The sequence below is a fragment of the Manis pentadactyla genome, chromosome 4 (assembly GCF_030020395.1).
Source record: "Manis pentadactyla isolate mManPen7 chromosome 4, mManPen7.hap1, whole genome shotgun sequence".
In the NCBI taxonomy this organism is placed as follows: Eukaryota; Metazoa; Chordata; class Mammalia; order Pholidota; family Manidae; genus Manis; species Manis pentadactyla.
This window is the reverse complement of record NC_080022.1, coordinates 147,744,458-147,769,744: the sequence shown is the minus strand read 5'-3', so window position 1 is coordinate 147,769,744 and position 25,287 is coordinate 147,744,458. Positions and strand designations below refer to the sequence as shown.

At 51.5% G+C, this 25,287-nt stretch overlaps 3 protein-coding genes across 6 annotated transcripts; 1 reads left to right on the top strand and 2 right to left on the bottom strand.

Annotated features, from left to right (window-relative positions):
• Window positions 1-1,065: 1,065 nt before the first annotated feature.
• Window positions 1,066-6,453, bottom strand: TMEM199 (transmembrane protein 199). 3 transcript variants are annotated; one of them, XM_057501154.1, is made up of 7 exons: window positions 6,202-6,453; window positions 5,101-5,174; window positions 4,701-4,790; window positions 4,136-4,178; window positions 3,826-3,938; window positions 2,272-2,443; window positions 1,067-2,163 (listed from the first exon to the last, which is right to left on the bottom strand). In XM_057501154.1, the coding sequence occupies exons 1-7, from the start codon at window positions 6,410-6,412 to the stop codon at window positions 2,156-2,158; spliced, it is 711 nt and encodes a 236-aa protein (XP_057357137.1). In that variant the 5' UTR covers window positions 6,413-6,453; the 3' UTR covers window positions 1,067-2,155. The 3 variants fall into 3 exon arrangements, with proteins under 3 accessions (XP_036755636.1, XP_057357137.1, XP_036755644.1); XM_036899741.2 differs by having other exon boundaries at window positions 1,066-2,443; XM_036899749.2 differs by lacking the exons at window positions 1,067-2,163; window positions 2,272-2,443 and adding an exon at window positions 2,554-3,531 and having other exon boundaries at window positions 6,202-6,451.
• A 98-nt stretch (window positions 6,454-6,551) lies between these two features.
• POLDIP2 (DNA polymerase delta interacting protein 2) lies at window positions 6,552-15,112 on the top strand. Of its 2 annotated transcripts, XM_036899694.2 has the most exons (11): window positions 6,554-6,780; window positions 8,118-8,199; window positions 8,995-9,092; window positions 9,991-10,087; window positions 10,256-10,331; window positions 10,549-10,656; window positions 11,111-11,247; window positions 12,078-12,104; window positions 12,309-12,434; window positions 13,444-13,523; window positions 14,046-15,112. In XM_036899694.2, exons 1-11 carry the CDS (start codon window positions 6,620-6,622, stop codon window positions 14,158-14,160), a joined length of 1,107 nt encoding a protein of 368 aa, XP_036755589.2. In that variant the 5' UTR covers window positions 6,554-6,619; the 3' UTR covers window positions 14,161-15,112. The 2 variants fall into 2 exon arrangements, with proteins under 2 accessions (XP_036755595.2, XP_036755589.2); XM_036899700.2 differs by lacking the exon at window positions 12,078-12,104 and having other exon boundaries at window positions 6,552-6,780.
• Window positions 15,113-15,285: 173 nt separating this feature from the next.
• TNFAIP1 (TNF alpha induced protein 1) lies at window positions 15,286-25,186 on the bottom strand. The gene is made up of 7 exons (XM_036899682.2): window positions 25,031-25,186; window positions 21,692-22,009; window positions 20,914-21,083; window positions 20,414-20,503; window positions 20,285-20,337; window positions 19,338-19,533; window positions 15,286-17,971 (listed from the first exon to the last, which is right to left on the bottom strand). The coding sequence occupies exons 2-7, from the start codon at window positions 21,894-21,896 to the stop codon at window positions 17,735-17,737; spliced, it is 951 nt and encodes a 316-aa protein (XP_036755577.2). The 5' UTR covers window positions 21,897-22,009; window positions 25,031-25,186; the 3' UTR covers window positions 15,286-17,734.
• Between the last annotated feature and the right edge of the window lie 101 nt (window positions 25,187-25,287).

The window sequence follows — 25,287 nt, the reverse complement described above, 5'->3', positions numbered from 1 at the left end:
AACCCCATCACTGCCCCTTGGCTTCCTCTCTTTCCTCCGGACTTTTCTGCCTCTCCCAGAGCTGGGTGGCAAACCCCTCCGTTCCTGGAGGCTGAAACAGTCCTAGGAGCAGGATAAAACCCCAAGAGGAGGGATCTGGTGTGGGCACAGCCTTGGCATGGCTCTCTGGCTCCTCACCCTCTTCCAGTTCCATGGCCAGTCCTGTGGATGCATCTCCAACAGGTGATCTGGTGGGGAAAGGGTGGGCAGGGGGAGAATCTGGGCAAGGTATAATGGGGAAAGGCTGAATGGGGGAAAGAGTATGGGCTTCAGGATCTGCTGGGGGCTTTGAGGCTGGGGTGAAGGCTCTTGCAGGAGTCCTGGCCTGACTCCCAGCTAGGTCTACAGGTCATGCCAGTGGGCTGGGTTCCCACTGGAGCAGACGACGGACCACCTTCAGCAGAGGGCAGCTGCTGGAGTTGGAGCACGTTTGCAGCATGGCCCTACCCCGACACTGGCACCCGTGAGCACCTGGCCCGGGTCACCTGCCTTCCTGAGGCCAAGATAAAGGTGAGCTGACCCCCTAAGGGGTATTCTTGCACAGCCAACTTCTGGGCTTGACCCACAGCCCCTTCATTCTGGGTATCCTGCCTCCAGGCTCTGTTTTCTCTATGGCTGGTGGGGAAGGGGTGCTGGAGCCAGAGGAGACTCTTTCTACTTCCCTTACTGTGGTTCCAGAACCCCTGGGCCAAGAGAATCAAGAATAGGAAAGCAGGAGGCGTACGCACCAGGCCCAGGCCCCCATAGAGATCCCATTCTCTTCCTGAAACCCTCCAGTAGTCCCGGGAGCCCAGCACACTGTGTCAGCTTCCATCCTCCAACAGCACCCCTCAGTGCGACTTCAGTGTGTCAACAAGCTTCCTGTCCAGCTCCTGGCCTGGGTTCAGGGCAGGGCCAGACAGTGGCAACAGCTGCAGCCCCACAGGGACCAGCTGGGGCTTCAGTGGTCTACCATTCTTCAGAGCAAGCTACTTCCCAGATCTGACGAGGCAGCCTGTCTGACCTCAACTATGCCTCGGCCATTGTCACCAACCTGGACCACTCCTAATCTAGGCCCAGAACTTGCAAGACCCCTCCTCTGGCTCCTGTAGTCCACCCTGCCCTGTAGGACTGAACATATCAGAAGTGGATTCCCTTCCCCATCCTTTTACACAAGGGAATTCTCTTATGGAAGGAAGTGTAGCACAGAGATCCCTCCCTAACACTTCTTCCAGGCCATCTAGATGTGGGTCCTGTGGAGTGACAGCAGCCCGCTCCTACTACCCAGCACCCTGCCCCTCCTGGGGCATGTGCCCATGGTCTCAGCAGGAGGTGCCTTCTGGGGGATGAGGTAGGGGGCCATGTTCTCTCTCTCTCCTGCCAGGCCTGGTCCCCATCTCTTCCCTCTAAATAATGGGTAGCTGCCCCTCACATTCAGGCCATTACCTACTAACTGCTAAGTAAACTAGGAGAGGAGAGTGCTGATCCTAGTTCTAGACTACTGGGGACTGACCCTTTTATAATTCAGGGCCTCCTCTCCTGACCTCCTAGCACCTGGACAAATTAACCAGAACCATGGATCTGCACAGGAAGTGATATTAAAGTAATAAAGTAGAAATAGGAGCCAGGGTTTACATTGATTCCATTTTCACAAAGATCAGATTGGCTGCCTTGTGACCTGAAATGTGGAGACAACCTGACAGATTTAGGATGGGGCGGCACAGTGTGTGTGTGGCAGCATTGGGTTTTTTATCACTGTCATCTGTAATACCATCTCATCTCCAAATAAGGCCCAACACTATACCTTCATCTGGATTGTTACGCACTGCAAATGAATGGGGATGGGGGCCATTTGCTTTTGAAATTTATCTCCATCATCTAATCCCTAAATAGGGCCAGGTTCTACACAGATTCTGGGTGGGAGGTATTACCCAGGCTTTTGCTGGGATTAGAGGGATGGTTCATTAAAAGGCTTAGGGCTCTGACCGCCTGCTCCTGGTCCCACTGGTTCCAGGACACCCAGCTTCTGCCACTTCTGGAGCTGCTCTACTTCAGAGAGACAAGCATGGTGCTTGCCATAGGTCTGCCCTGGATTTGCATTCTGGCTTTACTCCTGAACCTTCAACTCTCTGAAAATCTATGAGCCTGAAAAATGGGAATGGTTAATACTTCTCTCCATTCTGTGAGTGAGAAGCAATAATGTAGGTGAATGGCCTCATGTAGTGCGTGACACGTAAACCTCTCAACACACACCAGTTCTCTCTCCCTCTCCATACAGCAGGCCATGAGAAGCTGAAAGGCCCCAAATTTCTTGTTCCTCTGGCCTCCTGCCCAGCATCCCCCTTTCTCCACGGACCTGGCTGCACCAGAGAAAACAGGGTACGCTGAGACGGAGGAAGAGGCTGAGAGCAGAGAGCGGCCTTTTCTGCAATGAGAACAGGGGACAGGCCAAACACGTTTAGGAACCCACATAAAACAGCCTAAATCAGGCTTATGTATAACAGTATGTTATACACATTCATAGTACACGTTACATATACATATTTAAGTGTATTTTCATTCATATTCATATATCTATTTATACATGTAGTTAAATCTGAAAACAGGCCTTGTCTACAAAGAACTTCTACCTTACTTAGTCAAGACAATCCACAGCAGGCATACTCTCCCAACCAACACCAACAAGCACAAGGGGTTTTGCAATTAAAAGCAGACATACTGTTTACCCTCCGAATTATTTTCATTTTTGGAGGCAGAACAGAGTGATGGGAATGTGGGAAATTTAAGGAGGATGGTGAGTGGTGGATAGGCAGAAGCATATAAAAAATTTGGAAAAGGCAAGCAGAAGGCAGACGATGGAGACAGGAACTAAGACTCCAAGAAGGCAGCTGTCCTGTTTCCGGCTGCACCATCATGTACCAACCTGGGTTTCTCTTATTTGATGTCCTCTAATCAGCTCCTCTTCCTGCACCAACTGGACAAAGAGAACCCTTTCTCCTTTCTTGTAGGCTTCTGATCCAAATAACAGGTCTGCATCAAGGATGACTATTGATTTGTGCAGTTGGGCAAATTCAAGGCAGTATGGTCTGCTTCTGGGAAGGCCTGGATGCTAAATCTTGATGGGGAAAAACCCAGCCTCAGCAGTGCCCAGATGGCCTGGAGAGGGCAGATGGGCAGTGGGTGCAGGAGAAAGTACTGACAGACTAGTTTTTTCAGTTGTTGCCTGAGTCTCCTTTACTGGCCCCTCTGGAAATTGACGGAGGATGGGACTCCCTGCAGGCACAGCAGGCAGCCCTGGCTCAGCCCTCCTAACTGGAGCTAAGCACAAAGAGCCTGATGAGTTGACTGAGAGTGACTGACAGCTGGAAGCCTGGAGTCTTCCAAAATCCCCTCCAGACTTTGATGATGAAGGATCAGTTACAGCTCTCCCAGCTCGCCTTCCATGGCCCGCACCATGACATACAGCTCAGCCAGACCCACCACAGAGGCCACAATCAGTGCAGCCAGGACCCGCTGGGGAGAGAACGGGCTTAGGAGATGCAGGCTAGCATGCAGCTCTGCAGCCTCCAGCACCTCTAACAAGGATGGAGAGGGCTTAACCTAGCTTGTAAGTGGATGAGGAAGGGAAGAAAAGAGGAACTGCATTCCCTTGAGGTTATCATTTCCCCCCATTACTGTCAAACAGCTAAAATGTTCCTCTCATTTAACTGCATAAATATTTGTTCAATGTGCAAGGTGTTTTCACATACATCCTCCCTTCCCAACACTCCCACCTGGGGCACCTTACCCAGCCCAGTGCTTACTCACTGGGGCCATTTCTGTGAAGATATACTGGCTTCCAAGGTAAGTGCAGACAAAGGTGGCTGCCACCGTGACAATGAAGTTGAAGATGGTGATGACCAGAGCCTTCACTGACCTCACTTTGGGGAGGAGCCCAGGGAAGAAAACTCTAGGTCAGCATGCTCCAAGAGACCCTCCATCACATGGCTGTCTCCCCCACCAATTGGGTTTCCCTCAAACAGCAAGCCTTAAACTCAGGGCACTGGGGTGGGAAGGAATGCCATGACCAACCCCTCCCAGGGACAGGCTTTAGCAGCTTCATTTCCTAGTACCTCACCTTGCTTTCCCAAGTCACTGAGAGTCCCACCATGCCTTGAATCCTGGGAAAGAGCAAAAGCAAATGATTTCAGAATGGAAGCAGCTCAGAGGCAGCCCAAAGAGTTATCCATTTGTCAGTGTGGGCTTAGCCCTCCTTATTCCCCAACATAGTAACTCTGCCTTCTCCATGGATGCTTTTGTCTGGGACCTGTCAGAGACTTTTCTGGGTCACAGATGAAGCAATTCAGATGAAGGACATAGGATAGGCTCCTCATACCTACCTAGCTGTTTCCTGCTGCAGGGCAGGAGCATGACAGAGAACAACAGTGAGCCTTATCAGAAGGAAGGCTCCAAGGCTCATCTCCACTGCTACAATTTTTAAGAACCAGTCACCATCTGAGCCCAGAGTCTCAGTGAATGAGTTGGGAATTGTATTTCGTTTGAATGTAGTATGGAGCTTCTGTGGTCCCTGAATAGTACTCAGACCAAATTTCCATGTTGTTTCTTCCCTCTGTACCTCTTCCAAGTGCAGGGCCCTGCTTTCAGGGGCTATTTGGTCCATGTATTGAAGAGCAAGCCCTTACCTGACAGGTGACATTTTGGGTGATCCGCTTATATTCCTCATTGGCGAGTTGTATCTTAATCTTCTCCAGACGGGCCACTAACTCTGGGTTCTGAGGCAGAAAAATCAATTGAGAATGGTCGCCCCAGCTTGCTAGAAAGCATGTCACAATCATTGGTTTCAGGGAGCAAAGCACTGCTAAGTGTGCCAGGAGAGCTGTGTACAGTTCTATGTTCACTGCTGTTTTTTTTGGATCTCAGTTTTCCAAGCTGTCAAACAGGGACAATATCTGGTTTCCCCACCCCAGCTATGAAGGAATTAAAAGCCAAATTTCTGACCCCCAAAATTGATAAGATTTGAACGTATCATAAACAGCCCAACTCAGCCAGCACCCAACTCTCACAAATACATCCCTTACATACCCGGGGAGGCTTCACAACCTCTGGGAGGTAGATTTCACTGCCTTCTAGGAGCTCATGAAGGTATAGTGTGGAATCTGGGAAGAAAAGGTTCCATAAACAGAATGATGCATAGAACTAAGGCTGAAGAATTAAGATCAGAGAAGGGTCTACCCGTTGGAGTCTTTCTACTAAACTAAAACGTGGCCATTCCTATATCAATAAATCCCCAGGATCATTATCAACTGGGAAGAATCTAGGGCAATTCCACATAAGTATTTCCTAGTGCCACACTGAAGACTTCGCTCTCAAGTATCCTGCCAATGTCACAGCTAACTCATAAGCCATTTATATTTGTCTTCAGGTTATGTGTGGCCACAGAACTGTCCTTCAAGTCATAGTGATGCTGAATACTTAGAGGACACTGTACTAGATGATCTCTAAGGTCCTTTTTAGTTCCAATAACTGAGCTGTCTACACTTTGCACTTCTGAATAGACTATGTTAATTCTGGCAAAGTCCTTACATACCAGTTTGTCCTATTCCCTACCTTTACAGTTAAGGGAATTGAGGCCCAAAAAAGAGAAATGACTCCTCCAAGGGGAGTTAGTGGCTGAGCTAGAACTAGGTATCAGATGCTACACCTAGTTCAGATCTTTATTCTATCTCAAAAAAATGAAAAAGGTATCAAATTTGACCTCTCCTGCTTTTGAGATGGAAAGAAATTCAGATTTCCTAACAGAACAGGCTCACTATGCTAAGTTGTTTTCAAAAATGGCTTAGAAGGAAGAAACTGAACCTCTGCGGTGGTTATTACGTTAGAACTTGGTCTTCCTCAATTGGGTGGGCCTACGTGGGCCTGGAAGTGAAGAGGAAATTCTCAAGAGGGCAGAAACTGCGCAGGTAAATTTTGTCATCCACAAAGCATTCTCTTGAAAGTTGTGAAAGGACTGGGTTGCCTTAGGGTTTTTGAAGTGACATTTGGGTTGGCTAGATGACCATTCCGCAGGCGAATAGAGTGATGGACTTCTTCCCTCAGAAAGATGTTAGAGGTGGGAAAAAGACCTCAGAAGGGTACAGACTCTGGAAAACAGAAGGCGACTCCGGACTGGAGACTGGGGCTCACCCCTTTCCCTCAGGTACTGGTGCAGATCCCGAATCAGGCGGAAGGAAACCAGGTGCGCGGGGCCACTGGGACGACCACCGCCCTTGTGTTTCTTCCCCAGCGCGGCCTCAAGCTCAGCCCGCAGGTTGCGGGGCAGTTGCTCTGGCTCCAGCTCCCCGCCGGCGTCCAGAGCGCGAACAAGCCGCTCGCCAGCTACCAAGAAAGACGCCATGCCCAACTTACTCTACAGTCAGGTGACCCCGACCGGGATTTCCGCCCGCCGAACGCCGGAAGGAGGCGGGAGCTCGCGGGGCGGAGAGAGGCGGGACCGAGGGCCGAGGGGGCGGGACGCAGCGCGGGGCAGTGTGGGGCGGGGGCGGAACTCGCGCGCCACGGGTCGGGCCCTGTATCAGCAGCCGAGCGGGCGCTCGGGCGGGACATGGCGGTCTGTGCCGCCCGGCGGGCACTGGCCGTGGGAAGCCGCTGGTGGTCCCGGTCGCTGACCGGGGCCCGGGGATCAAGGCCGCTCTGTGTAGCGGGTGTTGCTGGGGCTTTCCCACCAGCGGCGACCGCGACGACGCGGAGGCACCTCTCGTCCCGGTGAGGGACGGAGCTCGGGGCCCGGGCCCAGAGCCCAGGGAGCGTGTTCCCGGCCAGCGAGGGGGCCAGGAGGCCGGGTCGGCTGAGGGTGATCGGGGCTCGACCCGGGAGAGGGTCCCGGCCTGGAGCCGACCCGCGCTGTCTGGGACGTGTGCCAGGAGCAGAGAAGGGAGGGCGGCCCAGAGCCCTGGGTTGTGCAACGCTGGCCCTGATGGGGAGCTAGTAACCCTACTGGAGCGAATCCTGCCTCCCCGAATGGGGGTCTCCGAGCGCCGCAGTTAGTGGGCAGACTTTTAATTAAGTCCTTTTTAACTTGAACCCCCAGCCCCCGATTGGGTTAAGGTCTTTCTCAGAAAGATGCTCGAAGTAGGAAGCAGAACTCTTTGAGTCTGGGCTCTGCGTGGGTCCCAGGTTTCAGTGTGACCTTGGGAGACTCGTTCTCTCTTTGTGACTTGGAGAAGGGGGCCTTAGGCCATGGGGGTGGGTGTGAACATTGTCTCTAGTGATGGGACAAGCAGATGGAATTGTGGCCGGCGATAAGTAGGAGGAAGCATAACATCTACATTTCCAAAGTAGTAAGAATAACATTGCTTTGAAGAGCCTCTAGAAAGAGCAGTCCAGTCCAGAGAGGTCACAGAGAGAACTGACCCTTTCGTGGCTGAGATGAAGACACTGAGGGGAGAGAGAATAACTATTTGCAATTTAAGAACCTTGTGAAATTGATGTAAATCTGAACAAAAACTAGATTGAGAGACCACTAGGTGCAGTGCAGGGAGTTCAGTAGGAAGTCTACAGATGATTAAGCCCTTCAAGAGCAGGCAGGGTGAAGACTACAGGTTAGAGAGGGAGACGTACATAGAATTATATAGCCCAGAACAAATATATTTTGAGCGCCTCTTATACTCTAGGCTCTGAGTGGGAACACAGGCCAATCAGACACAGGCATTGCCCCCAGGGAACTTAAGTCTCTAGTGGAGATAAGACATGGACACAACTGAAATATGAAGTGGGAGGGACAGTTAAATGCTATGGGAAGCCTGGAGGGTGGATCAGGGAAGAAATGGAGGCAAGGGGTACAAGTAAGCAGGGTATGAGGGCATGACATGAGGAATGCTGTGAGTGAAGAGAGTGATCTGGGAGCAGTCTGACCTAACAAGCCTGTGGCTGGACCTCAAAGGAGGAAAGGCAGAATCTGCAGTGGTCCTACTTCAGCAGGCCCACTGCCCAGCCCCTACTCTGCCGTCATTGCCCTGGCCCCTCAGTCTCCTAGTGGCTTTTTCTGATAGGTAGGTACTTTCTCAACTTCTCAGTTGCTTGTTCTTTTCCTTCATAACCAGAAATCGACCAGAGGGCAAAGTTTTGGAGACAGTGGGTGTGTTTGAGGTGCCAAAACAGAACGGAAAATACGAGACCGGGCAGGTGAGTGCTGGGATGGGTCATCTTTCGTTTTCATGCTGTGTTTTGCTTCTGAAAGGGTCAGATTTGGTCCCAGGCCTGAATGTTACAGTTTTCTGCCTTGGTGTTTGGTGCCAGACAAGAATCACAATTTTTAAAGATGGGATTTATGTTTTCCCGGATTTGAATGCATTCCATGTGTCAGTGAGTTTCTCTTTCCAAGTTAATGTGGACAGAGATGGTTTGGACCATCGTGAGGAGAGAGCCAAGCTGCTGAGTATCCTCTTACACTGTGGGTGATGGGAAGTCAGTGGAGGGAGCTTTCAGAAAAGCAAATCTTTGATGCTGCTCCCTCATAATTGAACTGGTGGCACGGTAGGAAGTTCTGGGTGTGAGGCTCTTTCTCTTTTTCAGCTTTGTGCCAGATCCACTGAGATAGATTGTAAATAAGGAGGACTTTTTTTTTTAATTCTCAACTTTTTTTTTTGGTACGCCTACATTGGGGCAGGCATTGTATATTGGAATTAAATTTGAAAACAGTCCTTCATTGAGCTGACAGTCTATTACATGCAGATGGTCAGTGGCTGCATATGCGCTAAGTGGAGGGGAGGCCTAAGCTATGGCCTAAAGGATGATAAGTCAGCCAGATGAAGGGGGAATAAGAGTGTTGTTGGTTGATGTGGGTGGATCACAGTTCGAGGGAAAGATTGGCAAGACCTCGTGCTGGCGTTGCCGCTCCCTGTGCTGCTCAGTGGTCTGGGCCCCACCTGGGTGAGCTTGCTGGACCGCAGACTCACAGAGGCCCCTTTTTCCTCCCAGCTTTTCCTTCATAGCATTTTTGGCTACCGAGGTGTCGTCCTGTTTCCCTGGCAAGCCAGACTGTATGACCGGGATGTGGCTTCTGCAGCTCCAGAAAAGTAAGTTTTCTTGTCACTTTGCTTCATAGTACTCTCAGGAGGAGGCCTGACTCATGGTAAACGTATGTAACTGGGGCCCCTGGGGCAAAGGTAGCCTCCTCCCCAGCCATAGGAACAGCACATAGTACTCCCCTGGCACCAGTACCCACAGAGACCAGGTGCTGAGTGCTGGGGACAGTCTGAAGCCAGAGAGAGTGTCCCTTAAGCTCCTCTAGGATGCTCTCCTAAGCTGTTTTCAGTTCACATCATAAGTACCCCAGAAGGAATTAAGGGTCTAGTCTTGCTTTCTTAATGTTTATACAGAATCTTACCGTCACTAGAGTGTCACTGAAGAAAGGCTTGGTTCTAGTGTATCACAGAGAAGGCACATAGTGGATCTGTGGCATCTTGCTGCACTGATGGACAATGACTGCATTGGGGTATGGGTGGGGACTTGGTAATATGGGTAAATGTAGTAACCACATTGTTTTTTCATGTGAAACCTTCGTAAGAGTGTATATCAATCATACCTTAATAAAAAATTAAAAAAAAAAAAAAGAAAGGCTTGCTTCTGCTGAATGATCACAGACAGCCCCCTTGGCTGTGAAAAGAGTGGGGTACTGGGCTCTGGGGACTAAAGCAGCAATTTGATTTTATCAACATGGCCCCCTTCCTCCAAGATGCAGCCAGAGAGTGATACAGATGATGACTCTGTGCGGGGGGTCCTCCATGTACCTCCACATTTGCCCCTGACTGGGGAGCGGCTGGGCTGGGGTGTTGCTGAGCAGGTACCAGCCAGTGCTGCAGTCCCTTCTGATTGGGAACCAGTCTGTTGAGATGAGGGGGTAGTAGGGAGCTGGAGCAGGCACTGCTTATGTTTCTCTTCGGGTGACCTTGGGCTGCTTCTCCCACCCTGTAGAGCTGAAAGTCCTGCCGGCCATGGGTCTAAGGAGGTGAAAGGCAAAACGCACACGTACTATCAGGTGCTGATTGATGCCCGAGACTGTCCACATATAGTAAGTAAGCCGTATGGCTGGGCCTGGGTTACGCTTCATGGTAAAGGCCTGAACCCTGATTGGGATAAAGGGAGGCAGAGGGGTCAATCAGCCCAGCTCAGCACTGGGCCCCAAGTCCTTGGGACTGGATAGTGGCTGAGAAAGTCACTGGCTCACTTCTTGCCTTAGTCTCAGAGGTCTCAGACAGAAGCTGTGACTTTCTTGGCTAACCATGATGACAGCCGGGCCCTCTATGCCATCCCTGGTGAGTAGAGCATCTGAATAGTGCCTGTCAATGAGGGGTCTGGTGCGTTTTAGGGAGGGGACTCTGATGCCTTTCTGAGCCTGGAGGGGTTAAAGATGCTGGGAGCAGTGGTGCCAGGGTTGTCCCACCCTGGGACGAGGCCAGGAATTGTGTTTCTCTCAGCCCTGTTCCTCCACGTCCAGGTGAGTTTCACTGTCTCTTTGCTTCTCTCTGTCAGGCCTGGACTATGTTAGCCATGAAGACATCCTCCCCTACACCTCCACTGATCAGGTGCCCATCCAGCATGAGCTCTTTGAAAGATTTCTTCTGTATGATCAGACAAAAGGTAATCTCTCAAGAAGGGAAGCTGGAATGGGAGGGCCTCTTCTTCAAAGACAGTATCATAGAGTTAAATTCAAAGCTCTATTTCCACAGCCCTATTCAGCCTCCCATTGGCCCTGTCAGATAGATAGACGGTTGTCTCCACCTAAACAGATGTGGAAACTGGGGCTCAGGAATGATGAGAAGAGATTCAGAGTTGCTAGTTAGTGGCAGAACAAGGTCTGAAAACCAGGGCTCCCAACTCCCAGTCCAGTTATCTTCCCTTATGTCACTTAACTCTTCAAGGCTTATACTTGGTAAGCAGCCCTGTGCCCTCTTCTGCCTGTGCTTTTGCTTCCTGTTTGGGCCTCTTGTTTATCTGAACTATCGCTGGGAAGAGTTTTCTAGGAGGGGCAGTCAGAGAGCGGGTGTGGCACCCTGGAGTCAGGCCGGGATTGAGCAGTTGTCTCTTGCCCCAGCACCCCCTTTTGTGGCTCGGGAGACGCTCCGGGCCTGGCAGGAGAAGAACCACCCCTGGCTGGAGCTCTCTGATGTTCACCGGGAAACGACCGAGAGCATCCGTGTCACCGTCATCCCCTTCTACATGGGCATGAGGGTATGTGCCCAGCTGGGTCCCTTCCCTCAGGGCTAGGCCCCCACGGTTTGTGCGGTATCCCTGGTGTGATGGCTACAGTGGGTTCCAAATTTAACCCGTGTGCCTGAGGTTCTGCTTCCAAGTGCTTTCAAAGCAGCCTCTTTGCCATGCTGACACCCTGACCTAGAGCAGGGAAACCTGTGGTTCCCAGGAAGGAGTCCTCCAGGTTGACATTTCCTTACTCTCTTCTGGCTCAGAGGGACTCAATCATGTTTGTGAAGAATATACACATCCCTGTTTAAATCACTTTAGGCTGATCTTCACACTTCTTATGCATTCGTCAGACATTTATTGAGCTATTTCTTGCCTGGCTATAAACTACAAATAAAAGTGAGACACTGTTCCTGCATTGCAGGAACTCCTGGTAGTCGGGGAGGCCAAAATAGGCAGAAGAGGGCACAGGGCTGCCTACTAAGTACTGTAATATGGCTGGGCTGTGGGTGGGCTGAGGAAGAGGGCAGCGGCCTGGGCCAGCTGCGAGGAGGCTGGGTGCAGCAGCTGGCTGGGAGCTTGGTGAGGAAAGGAAGGGCCCTGTGGCTGATTTCTGTGGACTTCTAGCACTCTTGGTGATCTTGGTAGGATGAGGAGGGAGGCCAGGGGCAGACCCAGGGAAGGTGCCTCCCTATGGGCTTGTTAGCCATAGATGAGTCACCATCATCCCACAGATATTTGCAGCATTTCTCTGTCTCTGTACCCTTCCTGGAGTACTTCTATTCCATCAGAGAGATGCTGATTAGAAATAGACTTCGTCTTGCCCTCTGGGACTTCAGTTCTTTGTGTTTTTCCCCCAGGAAGCCCAGAATTCCCACGTCTACTGGGTAAGTGTTTCCCTCACAGAGGAGGGAGGGGGCTCAGGAGGTGTCCCTGGGAGGCAGGTTGGGAGATGGGAGAGTTTACCTCTGGTAGGGGATGCTGTTCAACACGTGTATCAGCCTTTTTGCCTTTTGCCCTTTAGAATTCTGGGCAGGCTAGCCCAAGGTCTGTTCCTTTTCAGATGTGACCTCTCTTCTCCACCCCTACAGTGGCGCTACTGTATCCGCTTGGAGAACCTTGACAGTGATGTGGTGCAGCTCCGGGAACGACACTGGAGGATATTCAGTCTCTCTGGCACCTTGGAGACAGTGCGAGGACGAGGGGTGGTGGGCAGGGTGAGTGTCACTGGGCCAAGAACACCAGTTCTGGCCCTGCCTAGCAGGCCTGTGGGCTTAGTGCATGGCTTCCTCCTCTTCTGGTTAGGGGCAGAGACTCAGTGTGTGACTGCGTTGGGCTGTTTGGGGTGAGAAACCTTACAACCATGTGAGATAGGTTTCCTATAGCCCACTTTCCAGATGAAGAGCATCAACTAACTAGCCCGTGGTCCCATAGCTAGTAATGGCAGGACCTGGGTTTGAATCCAAGTGAGTCTGACATCACAGCTTGGTAGTTATTGCCAGCACAGTGCCTTTTTAGAAAATCTGAATTTGAATGCCCTTGGGTGGGGTATGCACTCCCCACCACTCCTGGTTGTCTTTGCTTTGCCTCTCTACATGCATACATCCTTTGTTGGTCTGTGAAGAGATGTGATTTTGCGATTCCTGCACTATCCCACCCTGCCTCCTGAGAAATAGTCGTGAGAAGTAGCCGCATTTAGTAAGCACTTCCCTGAGTCAGAAGGGACTTGGGGAAGCAGGGTGGGATAGTGAGTAAACACGAGGTTTTGGAGCCAGGCAGTCTGGGGTCAGACATCAGCTGTGTGTGTTTATGGGGAGTTGTTAACTCAACCCCAGCATAACCTTGGGCAGGTTATTTTACCAAATCTAGGTTTCTTACTACGAAAGTGAGGATCACACCTATTACCCTGTGATTGCTAGGAGTCTTGAGTCAGCAAAGGTCTGCTGAGCACCACCATGGTGCCTGGCACTTGGGCCCTCAGAGTGTCGGTGCTGGAGACAGGATTTACAGAGCAGGTCCTGTGCAGAGCATCTTCTGGTCTAAGATCATTTTCCCCAGAAGCAGAATAAAACCAGAGGTCAGTGGCTGTGCTGTGGGGGGAGGTACTGGCAGGCAGTCATTGTGGGAGGCATGGGGGCATCCACTCCTGATGGACTGGCAGGCAGACATGGCCCTGGAGTACAGGGGACTTGTCTGGCCTGACCGATTTTGCTTTAACCTTCACAGGAACCAGTGTTATCCAAGGAGCAGCCTGCTTTCCAGTACAGCAGCCACGTCTCCCTGCAAGCCTCCAGTGGGCACATGTGGTGAGCAAGTGTGTGCCAGGGCAGGGGTAGCTCAACTCCACAGACACAGGCTGCAGGTCAGAAAAATGAGAGTTGGTAGCTTGTGATTAACTCTGGGCCAAGTCCTGAGATGGAGTCTTATCGGCTGTTCATCGTTGTGTGGGACTTATTAGGACTGCCTGTTTTCCAGTGCCCTGTGATTTTGTGAACTGAGGTCTTAGGCCAAAGAGGTCTGGTGATTTGCCCATGTAGTTAGTTTTTTTAACTGACGTTTTACTCCTTAACCTGAAAGTGTAGATGGGTAGCTTATGCAGTGGGCACCTAAGGGCCAGAAATCAGGATAGTGGCTTCTTCTTTTCATGTAGGGCCAGGATGGGCTCGTGGGTCTCTGGACTATAGCACCCCTGCATGAGCCAGGGGGAAGAGAGCCCAGCCCTGGCCTGCCTCATCCTGCTGCGGGTCTATAGCTGAGCGCACAGGGCTATCCAGATCCTCAGGAGGGCGGGGCCCCCACTCCCGCTAAACTGCTTCTCTGACATGCAGGGGTACGTTCCGCTTCGAGAGGCCTGATGGTTCCCACTTTGATGTCCGGATCCCTCCCTTCTCCCTGGAGAGCAATAAAGATGAGAAGACACCGCCCTCAGGCCTTCACTGGTAGACCACCTGAGGCCCTGAGTGCCAGGCTCAGCTCCTGAAGAACACCTCTCATACCACAATTGCTGCAGAACTCTCTCCATCACCGACCATAGTGGGTCTCTTACTTGTTTGTGCCATTTGATTGTGGGGTTCTGTTTTGGTGGATAGGGTGCAACTGCTTTCTCCAGAAGACTCGTGTAGGACTCCTCCCAGGCTGGCTTCCCCCATAAGCCCTGGCTACACTGTGTTCCAGTAAACCTTTCCACCAGAAACGCTCTATGTTCAACTGCACAGGCCTGGAAGTTTCCTGGCTGGTCACACAAATTGTTTGGAATGTGAGGTTTTGTCAGTAAACCAGTGCACACTTGGCCACTCTTACCTTTTCGGCCCCTACGGTTTCAGGTCCCCTTTTGACCCACTGGGGGCCCTTGATTGCTTCTCTTGCTGCCCTTCCAGAAGCTGTCCCTTTTAGAAGGGTATGTATGTTTCCCTCCTGTGGCTGGGAGCTGGCTGGACATCTCCCAGGGTCACTGTGCCTCTCAGCCAGTGGGGTGGGGCTGGACTGGGCTCTTATTCTCTTTACTTCTGCTAAGTGCAGAACAGGAGGCCGGTGTCAGCATTAGAGGAGTGGCCTGGCTCTTAGTGCTGGCCCTCCACTGGGGGCATCTCTGCCCTCCATGGGCCTGGGAGAGGAGTGAGGCACGCTAGTCAGGTTTCCCAGAGCAGAGGGCTTGCCAGCCATGAGCATGAGTCTGTCAAATCTCCAGACCACAAATGCCTAAGCTCAGGCAAGGAGCTTTAGGTATGGATGGTGACTAAGCCAAGCTACTTTGAGCTTCCTGCAGAACTCCAAGAGCCAGAGATGAATGTGCTGCATTTTGCCCCAATTCTTGAGATTCTCGCTCTCCCACTACTACAGTGATTGTTAAGGTCATTTTATTCTTGAATTAATTAAATCTCAGTTCTATCCCTTATCAGCGTTGTCCTTAATCCTCCACCAGGGGGAGCCTGGGTTGCAGGGCAACTGCGTGCAGTTGGATTTAGGCTTGAATGTAAAGTCAGGTGGTAAATAGAAATGCAAGAACCCTGTCCACAGCGGCAAGCTGACCGAGCTGTACTAACTATAAGTACGACTCTGCACCGCTACAGTGTCATACAATTTTATTAGAAATTAGTGTTTGTTTCCATCACCTGTCTGAACAATAAGGAGCTGCAGTTCCTGATAAAGGCGAAGTTCTCTCATGCTATGGCCAGTGCCATACTGCAGACAAACTGTGCATGGTCAGGTAACACTGATTAGAACCCAACCCATGTTAACAGTCACAGTTAACATGTTAACAACACTGTCCATGTGGTTAACAGCAGACTCCCAGTTTCCTCAGCAACTGCCAAGGTTTGAACTTCATCCATGCTTTTTGTCTGCCTTCCCATGCTGCTCGGAGTTGAAAAAGTCACACAGCCAAGAACTGCTTCCTGGAAGGGGTTAGGAAACTCAAAATGCCCCAAACCCTTACACCACGAATTCTTACTAAAGAAGCTAAGATTACTTCAGGGAGTTCAATGTTAGTACTTAAGACCAAGGAGACATTTACAATCAGAGGAGATAAATGCCCAGAGTCCCAGACTGTTGTGCTTTCTCAAGAAAGATTGGTCACCACTGAGACACTAAGGATCTGAATGTCAAAAGCAGTAAAGACAGACTACAGAGGAAGTCAAAGGATAAACATTAAAATACCTCCATGGGGAGCTGGGACTGAGGAAGGGCAGCTGAGGAAGTTAGCCAGTGGCTTCAGGCAGGAGCATTCCAGTCCCTGTGGGAAAGCCACAAAGCCAAGGCCGGAATCTGGCCAAAGAAACTGATCCGTCATCCTGTTACTCCAGTGAGAGCTAGAACTGTTCAAGCTGATCACCAGGGCGCCTCACTTTTAAAGTCAACATTCAAGGCTGCAACAAGTGTAAAATGCCTGATAAGTCACATTTCCCCTGCCCCATCCTGTCACTTCAGGTCCCTGCATACGAACCCTGGCCTGGCATCTGCCCAGGGGTCACCATGAGCAGCCACTATCTGTAATAAGAGTAGCCAAGGGAAATGAACTTGATAACCTATGTCCCTTCCCCAATGAGTGGGCACTGCTGATGGCTATGTGTTGTTAAGCTGGCTGAACAGCGCCTTCTCTGATGGTATTCTTTTGGGAAAGAATTCAAATAAGCAGACTTCCGAGGGCCAAGCCAAACAAGGGAATGAGAACAAAAGCCTTGAAGAGAAGCTTACACCCTTGTCCAACAGCAGGTACTTGGCATTTCCATGTCCAAGTTACTCAACAAGAAAGAAATAACAAAACCCTTCAAGGGGCTGCTCATGTCATCCTGTGTTCAGGGACTCACCACTGAGCAGAATCACCCCCCACCCCCAAGCCAGGACACTTAACCACAGCATGGGTAGGGGAAAGAGGATGTATGGCCAAGCACACACCATGTCTGCTCAGGCTGCTGGGACTGCAGGCTCTGTGTTCTCTGTCCTTGGCTGATGGGCACGCAAGTGCAGTGCCCATGGGCTCCACAGCCTTGCTGCTGTGGCTCATCTGGACTCGCATGATTCCTGACCCCCCTATAATGGCTCTCTGGCTTTACAGCAAGCAGGGGCAGCTTGCCTTGGAACTGAGGGCAAGATGGTCAAAAGGTGCAACTCATGTTAGACTCTAGGAGTCAGCACTGTGACTCTAAGATATTGGGGTGCAATGTCCCTTCTCATAGGATTGTTATTAGGACCTCAGGTCCCAACTTACAAAACTGCCTTTTCTCAGTGTGCTCTAGGCTGGCTGCTTGGCCAGGCTGGCAAAGCCAGAGCTGGTTACTTGTCTTCTATTGCTTCTATCTCCCCTCCCTCAGACTGTTCTGCAGGGAAGAAGGGGGTAAGGGTCAAAAAGATGTGGGTCAGGGCAGAATACAAATCTGAACAAAAGTACAAAGTGCTTTAAAGAAACAGATCCCAAAGGCATCAAAAAGGGCCAAGGGTTCTTCCAGATCCAGGGTCTTAGCACCCTGGAAGGGAAGCAGAAGTACCCAATCCCCTCATTATTACTTAAAACTATGCATTTCCTAGATGATTTTTAAAAAAAACTCATCAAGCCTGTGCTTAAATACCTTAGGAAAAAAGGAGCCCCACCTTGTTAGAAACTGGGCCTCCACAGCACCAGAAGCTGCCTTCCCCACAGAACGAACCCATTCCCTAGCTGAGCCCTACAGGTAGCCCTTCAACAGAGGAAAGAGCTGCTCAGCCCTGGCCAAGGGCAATGTTCTCAGTGGGAGAGGGGCAGGCTGATCCACACTCCAGGGGCAGAGGCAGCTCCCTGTCAGGCAGGCAGGGAGCCGCTGAGCCAAGGGGCGAGGGCTCGGACATCCCACAGTGCTCACGGAGCAGGGCAAGGGAATGTGGGCCCTTTCCTGCTCAGGCCCTCTGAAGCCCCATGCGGGCCGTCAAACCTCTGGGTGCTAGAGCAGAGACTCAGCCAGTAGCAGCGTGGGGTGGCCAGTGGAGGGGGTGTCTACAGGAGGGGAGGCAGGGTGTCCTGTGCCCTGACTCCCAGAGGGTCTTGTCAGTCGCGATGGGCAGACTGGTGGCTGAGCTGCCGGTCGTCGTAAGTACTGTAGCGCTTGACGTGGATGCGGCGGACACGGTCCCGCAGTTCAAAGGTCTCCTCATCTTCACTGGGGGACGCCTGGCTGTGGCTCCGGCTTGTGGCCTCCAATAAGGAGTTGTCAGGGACTCGGGGGGTCTCATAGAGTAGGACGTTCAGCGTCTCCTCATAGATTCGGGCCTCCGGGAATTCCACCTGGGGTGAGGGAGACAGGAGAACTGAATGAGTCTCATCTTGGAGAGAGCAGCATGCCAGGCCCAGGGCCGCACTGGATCCCCAAGCCTGCCCGAACTCTCTTGGGGAAACATGCCCCATCCGACCTCAGACCAACTGGCTCGTCTGCTTGGAGGTTAGGGGGTCGACTTTGGGGCCAGGCCTAGGTACACATCCAGTTCCACCATTCACTAGCTCTAGGGTCTTGGGTTTAACCCTGCTGCGCCTCAGTTTCCACATGTGTAAAATCATTGTTAACATCTACTTCAGGGAGTTGCTATGAGCGCAGCATGGAAGGGCTGGCATTCTAGCCTAAACTGCTGTGTCACCTTGAGCTTCTGTTCGCTCATCTGTCAGGGGGAGAGCGGCTCTAGCCCTGCCTGTCTCACGGAGGTGGTGTGAGGAGTCAGAGTTCATGAGCAAAGCACTTGGGAAGGTGAGCAGTGCTGCTGGACTCCCACAGCGTGACCAGCCCCGAAACCTGACCCCATGACGTGTGCACATGGGTGCCCCACCCCCAACATGACAGGAGAAAGCAGGGCCCCCTCCCGTAAGCTGTCCTTCCCTGACCCTCAGACCACCCAGCTGGAGGCACTTCAGTGGTCTGGGGGTGAGAAGGTGCTACATGAGCTTGGCTCTTACACAGGCACACAGCTCTCGCCCTCCCGCCATGAGCTGCCCTTTGGCCTTTGTGCCATCTCCCTAACACACACTCATGGGGGCAACTGCCCACCAGGGAGGATGCCAACTGCCTGCAGACTGAGAGACCAGGGTTAGCTGAGTTTGTGTTAACTACCACCTGTCACATCCCTCACATGTGCCAGGTGCTGTGTGTCTCCGGCAGAGGCTGTGCTGGCTGACCAGGAACACCCCACCATCAGGAGCCAGAGAACAGCTCTGAATAGCTATTTCCACTACACTGCTCCTCTTAAGAACGTCTCATTTTCATAAAAGCTCTGTTAAATTCATACTGTCATTCCCATGTCTGTAAATGAGGAAATAAGCCCAGATGGCTCAAATGGCTTATTTAAAGTCGGAAACTGATAAATGGTAGAACCAGAATTCAAATGTGAATTGGGCTAACTCCAAAGACCTGGTCCCTCACACCGCACCAGACTGTTTCCTGCAGTCAACAGCCCCCTACCTCTTTCAGCTGGCTGGAACTAATAGTTCCCATGCCATTCCCTGAGCCCCTGCTATTGGCTTTTGTCCCCGCCCAGCACCATCACAGTGAGTCTGGGAAAGAAACAGCAAAGCATATGCCTTTCCACTCCTGGGGAAAGGCTCCATCGGGGTGGCACTAGTGTGTCCTGCCTTGCCCCCCGATGCAGAGGGAAGCCCCCCATACCTTGGTCTGCTTCTTCTCCGTGGCATACACAATGGAGGTGCAGCACACCTCCGCCAGTTTCCGACCCTGGCCATAAAAGGACCAGCAGCAGATCTCATCGCCGATGACATCCTTGATGAAGAGCACACGGCCGTTGAAGCGCAGGGAGAGCTTGTCAAACAGCTCGATGTTTTTCAGCAGGTGGTCGTCGGAGTTGCTGGAAAACCAATGAGGGCCAGTAGGCCTGGGAATGAGTTCCAGACTAAGCAGGCGCTGGCTGGGCTCTCCCCACTCTCCCTCCCCTGCCATGATGACGATGAGAAGTCAAGATGCCAGAGGCACAGGAAGAGAAAAGGTCAAGGGTTTGGGGGCCTGTAAGGAAAAGGAGTTGAGTTAAAGCAGTGAGAAGGGACAGAGGGAGGTCCTCTCAGGCCTGGATGGAAGGAGGCTCACTGTCTCTCAGCAGGAGGATCCCTCCTCTTGCTAGGCATGATGCTGGTAACATGTCTGTCCACAGGGAGTCACTGGGAGGGTTTGGGACCCTGAGCCTGTAGCCTCCTGCATATACCTAACTGTGGCCTTTTGAGAGGACCGGGGTGGGGGCAAGGGGGGAAGTGGCTGCTGTGAAGTACAAAACCTGGCTTAGAAGTCCCAGCCTATTGCCCTCCCTTCCAGTGAGTGGTGGGAAACCACCTGGCATGCTGCCTGACATGACATGTTAGGGGGGTGTCACATGTTTGGTTCTGTCTATACCCCAGCCAGCATCCTGCACCAAGTTCCAGAGGCCCCTGCCTAGATTTCCCTTCTGCTCTGTTCTTCCCTCCGGAGACCCAGACCCATGCCAAGCATGCCAGGAGAGCAGGTGGCTTCCCTTGAGTCTGCTGCCTAATTCCTGGCAGCTTGGTCCTTTCAGCTGCTCCTGCAGCCGTTCCCCTGGCCCCCGACCCCCGCCAGGATGCCCACCTCACCTGGTGTACGAGTACTTGTTGTTGCTCCTATTGTACAGCAGCTTCACCACAGGCTGTGAGGGAGGAGAGCATGAGGGCCAGGCCAGGGTCCCGACAAGCCCTGCCCAGAGCCCTCTGGTGTCCCGGTACCTTGGTGGAGGACTCAATGAGCCTTTCCTCCTCCTTCACAGACGTGATGATGGGGATGTTGCACACAGGCTGGTAGGAATCCTTTTTGTCCTGGGTGATACACATAGCCAGGAATCTTTTTGAGGTCTGCTTGTCAGGCTTCCCCAGGAGCCGTCAGAGCCCCTCTGCCACAGCCACCCCTACTTGTTGAGGAGGTATCAGCGATCAGGAGGTCCTGGGCAACAGGAACTGCCATCTGGCAGGCAGACCCCCATTTCCAGAAAACCTAAAAGTCCAGATATCTAGGCACATAAACTGGAAGCATTCTGCCCGAGTCTGTCACCTTACAAACTGACTGGCTGCTAGCTTGCTTGGCCTGGGCAGCACCTGGCATGTCTAACTAGGTGTGGATCAGTTCCTGGAAGGTTGCCACACAGTCTTCCAGGAACTGGACCTTCATGCCCCCGAAGGAGAGGGTCAACTTCTGACCTCACTGACCTGCCCCAACGCTGCCTCCATACCTGCAAGGCAGTCTGGCACATGTTCACCAGGCCCTGAATGAGGTAATATTTCGCTTCAGCCATCAATTCCTTGATTTCCTGTCGGTTTTGAGGGAGGATGATTGTGTCATCTCGGAGGTAATTCAAAATGGTGCCAAAGTGCTTTCCGCATCGGTCTATGAGGATCCAGCCTAGGATTCAGATGAGCCCGAGAGGGTTACTATTGGTCTCCAGGTACCTCAGAATCAGGCAGCAGACAAAGGCCACCTGACATGCCTGATGGCAGGTGGTAAAGAGCACATGAGCAGAGGCCACAGCACAGGGGAGCGGAACCCCCAGCTCTCAGGTCCGCGACTGCTCTTTATCCCTTCTCCCGGAAACCAAGAATTAGAACATAGCAGGGCACACAAGCCCTCCAGACTGTGGAGGCCCAGAGGTCTAAGCTCAGTGGTGCTCAGGCCCATCTCCTGGCAACACAGAGACCACCAGGCCCTGCTTGCCTTCTGCTCACTGCTGGATCGTTAACTGAGGGTTAATGTGAGAATCTACTCTTATATGAATATTAAAGGAGTATGGATCTTGTCCCTGGAAGATGTGTAAACACACATCCTATGTACAATTTCAAAAAATTCTGAAGCTCTACTGAGGATCCAGGGCTCCAGGTGAGGGTGTCTTGTACCAGGTGAACAGAAAAGTCAATCTAGGTTCTAGATATGCCAGGCTTAAGCCCTGCCCTGAAGTCACTCTCAGGAATTCCTCTCTCTCTCCTCACCCCGCCCAACAAGCCCCCATGCCTCACCTTCTTTGTCAGTCAGCACCTCCATGCGCCCGCTGAACATGGCCTTGAGCATTGTGTCATGCCGGGTTAGCGCCCGCACGGTGGTGTAGTACAGGGAACCACCCACATTGAGCTGGACGTATTTGTTACCCAGGCCTCCTCCCTTGCAGCCACTCAGCTTAGGCTTGGCCCCTGAGGCTGGGCACAGACAGGTATCCCCTGACATCTCCCGCTGCAGGTAGATCACCACACGGCAGGAGGTCGGCTTGGAAGGCTCCGCCGTGGTGGAAGGGTCACGAGTGAGTGGCCAGTGGAGGCCAGAGCCTCATACTCTCAGCGCTGTGAGCAGGAGGTGGGAGAGAAGGCAGGCGTTAGCAGAGGAGCGCCCTCAGCCAGGTAGGGACAGGAGGAGAAACACTGATGATGCATTCTCTCCTTGATAAGCCCAAGACTCCTTTGCCGAGGCCAAGGAACCGAGGCAATGGCAAAAAAAGACATTCCTGCTATTCTTTATGGTACCAGGAAGCAGGCCAGGGAGCACCATCTCCCAGACCCTGGCACTGGTCACCTCACCAGTCCCTGAGGCTCAGCTCAGTTCTGTGGAGCAAGGAGGACAAGCAAACCCTTGTATCTACTTAGAGTGGCTTGAGGAACAGACTGAGCAGAGCAGAGGTTCTCACCCCAGCGATCCACCAGTCAGATTCCAGTTATTTTCTTTCCAAGACTCCCAGCCAAACCTACTGGGAATACAGCCAGCCTAGGAGTTTCCCAGGAGCCAGAGGGACAGGCTGCAGTTCCTTTGTACAGATTCCAGGCTCAGGAGCAGCCTGCACCAGTGCTTACGTTGAGCACCACCCAGAGTCTGGCTTCAGGAAAGCAAGTAAAAGCAGCTTCAGGAGGAGCATGGAATGTGCCAGGGAGGGAAAGCTGGCCAGCATTTCTGGCAGAGGTTATCCTGGCCCCAGCCGGGGTTCCTGACCTTCCCCTTTCCTGGTACCAGCCCTGTCCCAAGTTCCTGAAATTGTCACCATTTTCCAGGCTAGGACAACTACAGGATGGCTATTTTTGTTTCTTTTTCCTGAGAGGGGCCCCAGCCCAATCTCTTCCTGTCTTCCCTCCCAACAAGAATGAGAAGAAAGGGCTAGAAAAGACCAGATAATAAATCTAAAAACAGGTAAGTGATTTGGAAACTGAAACACTAATAGGAGTTCATAGGGAGGAGTGAGGAAAGAAAGCAAAGGAGGGCAAAGCCAGATCATTCCTCATGATCTAGAATCTCTATTATATGTGTTGGTTTTCTAAAGCATCACCAAAATTCATTCACTGAAGAAAAAAAAAGCAAACATTCATTGTATGTTTACTATGTTCCTGGTACTATTCTAGGCACTATGTATTAGCTCATTTAATTCATTCAGCAATAAAACAATATTGAATGTCTTTTATGTTAAGCATTAGATATAGAGAGATGAAAAGATATTATCCTTGCCTTCAAGGAGTTCAAAGAAGCATCATTATGTTAACAAGGATAAAAATAGTAAGAGTTCACATTTAGTGTGCCTCTGCCATATGCCAGGCACTGGGGATACAGAAGAACACAAGTCATGGCCTCATGTAGCTTCCATTCTAGTGGGAGGATACAGGTAACAAAGGAGAAAATGAATAAATAAGCAGGCAGTTCCAGGAGCAGAGAAATGCAATAAAGATAACAGTGATAAAAGAGTGACCGGGAGAGGCACTAATCTAAATAATCCAGGGAAAGCCTCTCTGGGAAGGTGACATTCCAGACAGATGGAAGAGTAAGTATAAAGTTCTTTAGTTAGACACAAGTATTAGGAACAGAAATAAGGCCTAGATGCTTGGTGCATACAAAGGATGGAGAACTTGGCTTGATGTAAAGTCAGGGAAGGCAGGGGCCAGATCATGATAAAGTTTGGATTGTATACTCATTTCAGTGGTAACTGACTGGATGGTTTTAAGCAGCGGAGTGACATGATTTCTCTACATTTTGAAAAGATCATCCTGGCTGCTGTGTACAGAATGGAATATAAGGGTGCAAAACAGCAAGTGGGAAGACCAGAGGAAGCAGCAGTCTTGCCTTAAACAGATGATGAAGGTTTGGACTACAGTGTTGGTAACAGAGACAGAAACAAGTGGAATTACCTCATTAAATCACTGCAACTTGCAGAAGTTTTCAGTTGCCCATCATCTCTTGTAAAAGTGCAGCCCAGAAGCAAGGCACTGGTTTTCCCAAGTTTACTGCTCCACTCTCCAAATACTGCCTAGCACAATGCCATGCACATTTTAAAGTACTTCGTGTATATATATATAGTTTATTAGACTGAAATTGTCCCTGAAAATATTTAGGTATGTCCCTGAGAATAATGTCCAAGGAAAGGCCAGATCAGGTGCTGCGTGAACTACTGAATTCCTTTGGTGACTTGGCCGGGAGACTCCTTCCCGGCAAGGATGGAATATGGATGAGATAAACCCTCACCAGACTGCCCAATCAGTAACTAATACTTGAATAGTATGAGATCACTTTGCCTTCTTCCGCCCACCCTAAAGGAATAAATCCACCCCTTAGCAAGTTCCCGGTATATTTTATGTCTAGTCCCAATTTCTCAGGATCAAAGAAAGCACATATAAATACTATGCCCAAGTACTGGAAATCAAAAGCAAGGCGGTAGCCAACAGAGGAATACAAATTCAGAGCTGATCCATTCCTTTCCTACAAACCAATTGCTTTCAGCCCTTGGATGACGTCAGCTCAGATTCCGCCCGCTCAGATTCTACCCAGACCAATGGGCTCCAGGAATCTGGTGGCAGGTGACGCCCCAGAAAGTAATTCCAGTGAGAATGAAGTTTCCACCGGTAGCCTCAGTACTCTTCCTTCCGGACTTTGTGTGGGGCTATTTGAGGGATGCCTGGGGCAGGGGCGTATCCGTGTCTCACTCGGAGAAGCTAATGGGAACCCAAGCGCAATAAAGAACAAATAATCACAGCGGCAGAAGAAGTTGGGGTCCTAAAGAAAGAAGGTCCCAGAAATCTATCACATACGGGGGAAAGGAGGGCAGAAAAAGGGCGGATCTAGCAGAAATCTTAGGTGTAAATCTTCGGCTTCATCCAAAGGGTCTGGGGCCAACCTCTCTGTGGCCAGTGTAAAGTCTTCCCCAGCCCGCACCCCTCCTCACAACCGGGAAACCCAAGTCCTGACACCCCCGTTCCCTCCTGGAGACTCTGAGCTCTCCACCTTCCCTACGCTGTCCTACGCTTTTTCCTCAGGACTAGGTGGGGCTCTCTTTGCTCCAGCCCGGGTCCCTCCATCCCTTCCCCGTGGTCATCCGCAGCCCCGGCTCTCACCGTCCCGGGGGCAGCCTCTCCTCTCCGCTGGGTCTCAAGCCGACACCTGCGGTCGCCTTGCCGGCCAGCAATCGCAGCCTGTGAGCTCACATCCTTTGCCCGTGGACTCCACCCCGAGCCGCGGCCCACCCTCGTCAGTCCCGGTAGCCTGAGACTAAAAGACCGGGCACGCCCAGCACCCAATCAGGGGAGAGGGAGGAGCCCGTGAGACTATTTCGCCCTGAACGCACAGCTACTTCCGGCAGCCTTTCCGGCGC

What these genes read in the sequence shown, in the direction of transcription:
- TMEM199 (XM_036899741.2), bottom strand. Translation starts at nt 6,412, where the DNA reads ATGGCGTCTTTCTTGGTAGCTGGCGAGCGGCTTGTTCGCGCTCTGGAC. An exon ending in AGGTTGTGAAGCCTCCCCGG is followed by an intron (nt 4,791 to 5,100) that starts GTATGTAAGGGA and finishes TTTCTGCCTCAG; the next exon opens with AACCCAGAGTTAGTGGCCCG. An exon ending in CAGTGACTTGGGAAAGCAAG is followed by an intron (nt 3,939 to 4,135) that starts GTGAGGTACTAG and finishes TCCTCCCCAAAG; the next exon opens with TGAGGTCAGTGAAGGCTCTG.
- POLDIP2 (XM_036899694.2), top strand. Translation starts at nt 6,620, where the DNA reads ATGGCGGTCTGTGCCGCCCGGCGGGCACTGGCCGTGGGAAGCCGCTGG. An exon ending in GAAAATACGAGACCGGGCAG is followed by an intron (nt 8,200 to 8,994) that starts GTGAGTGCTGGG and finishes TTTTCCTCCCAG; the next exon opens with CTTTTCCTTCATAGCATTTT. An exon ending in GCCTCCAGTGGGCACATGTG is followed by an intron (nt 13,524 to 14,045) that starts GTGAGCAAGTGT and finishes TCTGACATGCAG; the next exon opens with GGGTACGTTCCGCTTCGAGA.
- TNFAIP1 (XM_036899682.2), bottom strand. Translation starts at nt 21,896, where the DNA reads ATGTCAGGGGATACCTGTCTGTGCCCAGCCTCAGGGGCCAAGCCTAAG. An exon ending in GGTGCTGACTGACAAAGAAG is followed by an intron (nt 21,084 to 21,691) that starts GTGAGGCATGGG and finishes TCTGAATCCTAG; the next exon opens with GCTGGATCCTCATAGACCGA. An exon ending in CGGAGAAGAAGCAGACCAAG is followed by an intron (nt 17,972 to 19,337) that starts GTATGGGGGGCT and finishes CCCTCACCCCAG; the next exon opens with GTGGAATTCCCGGAGGCCCG.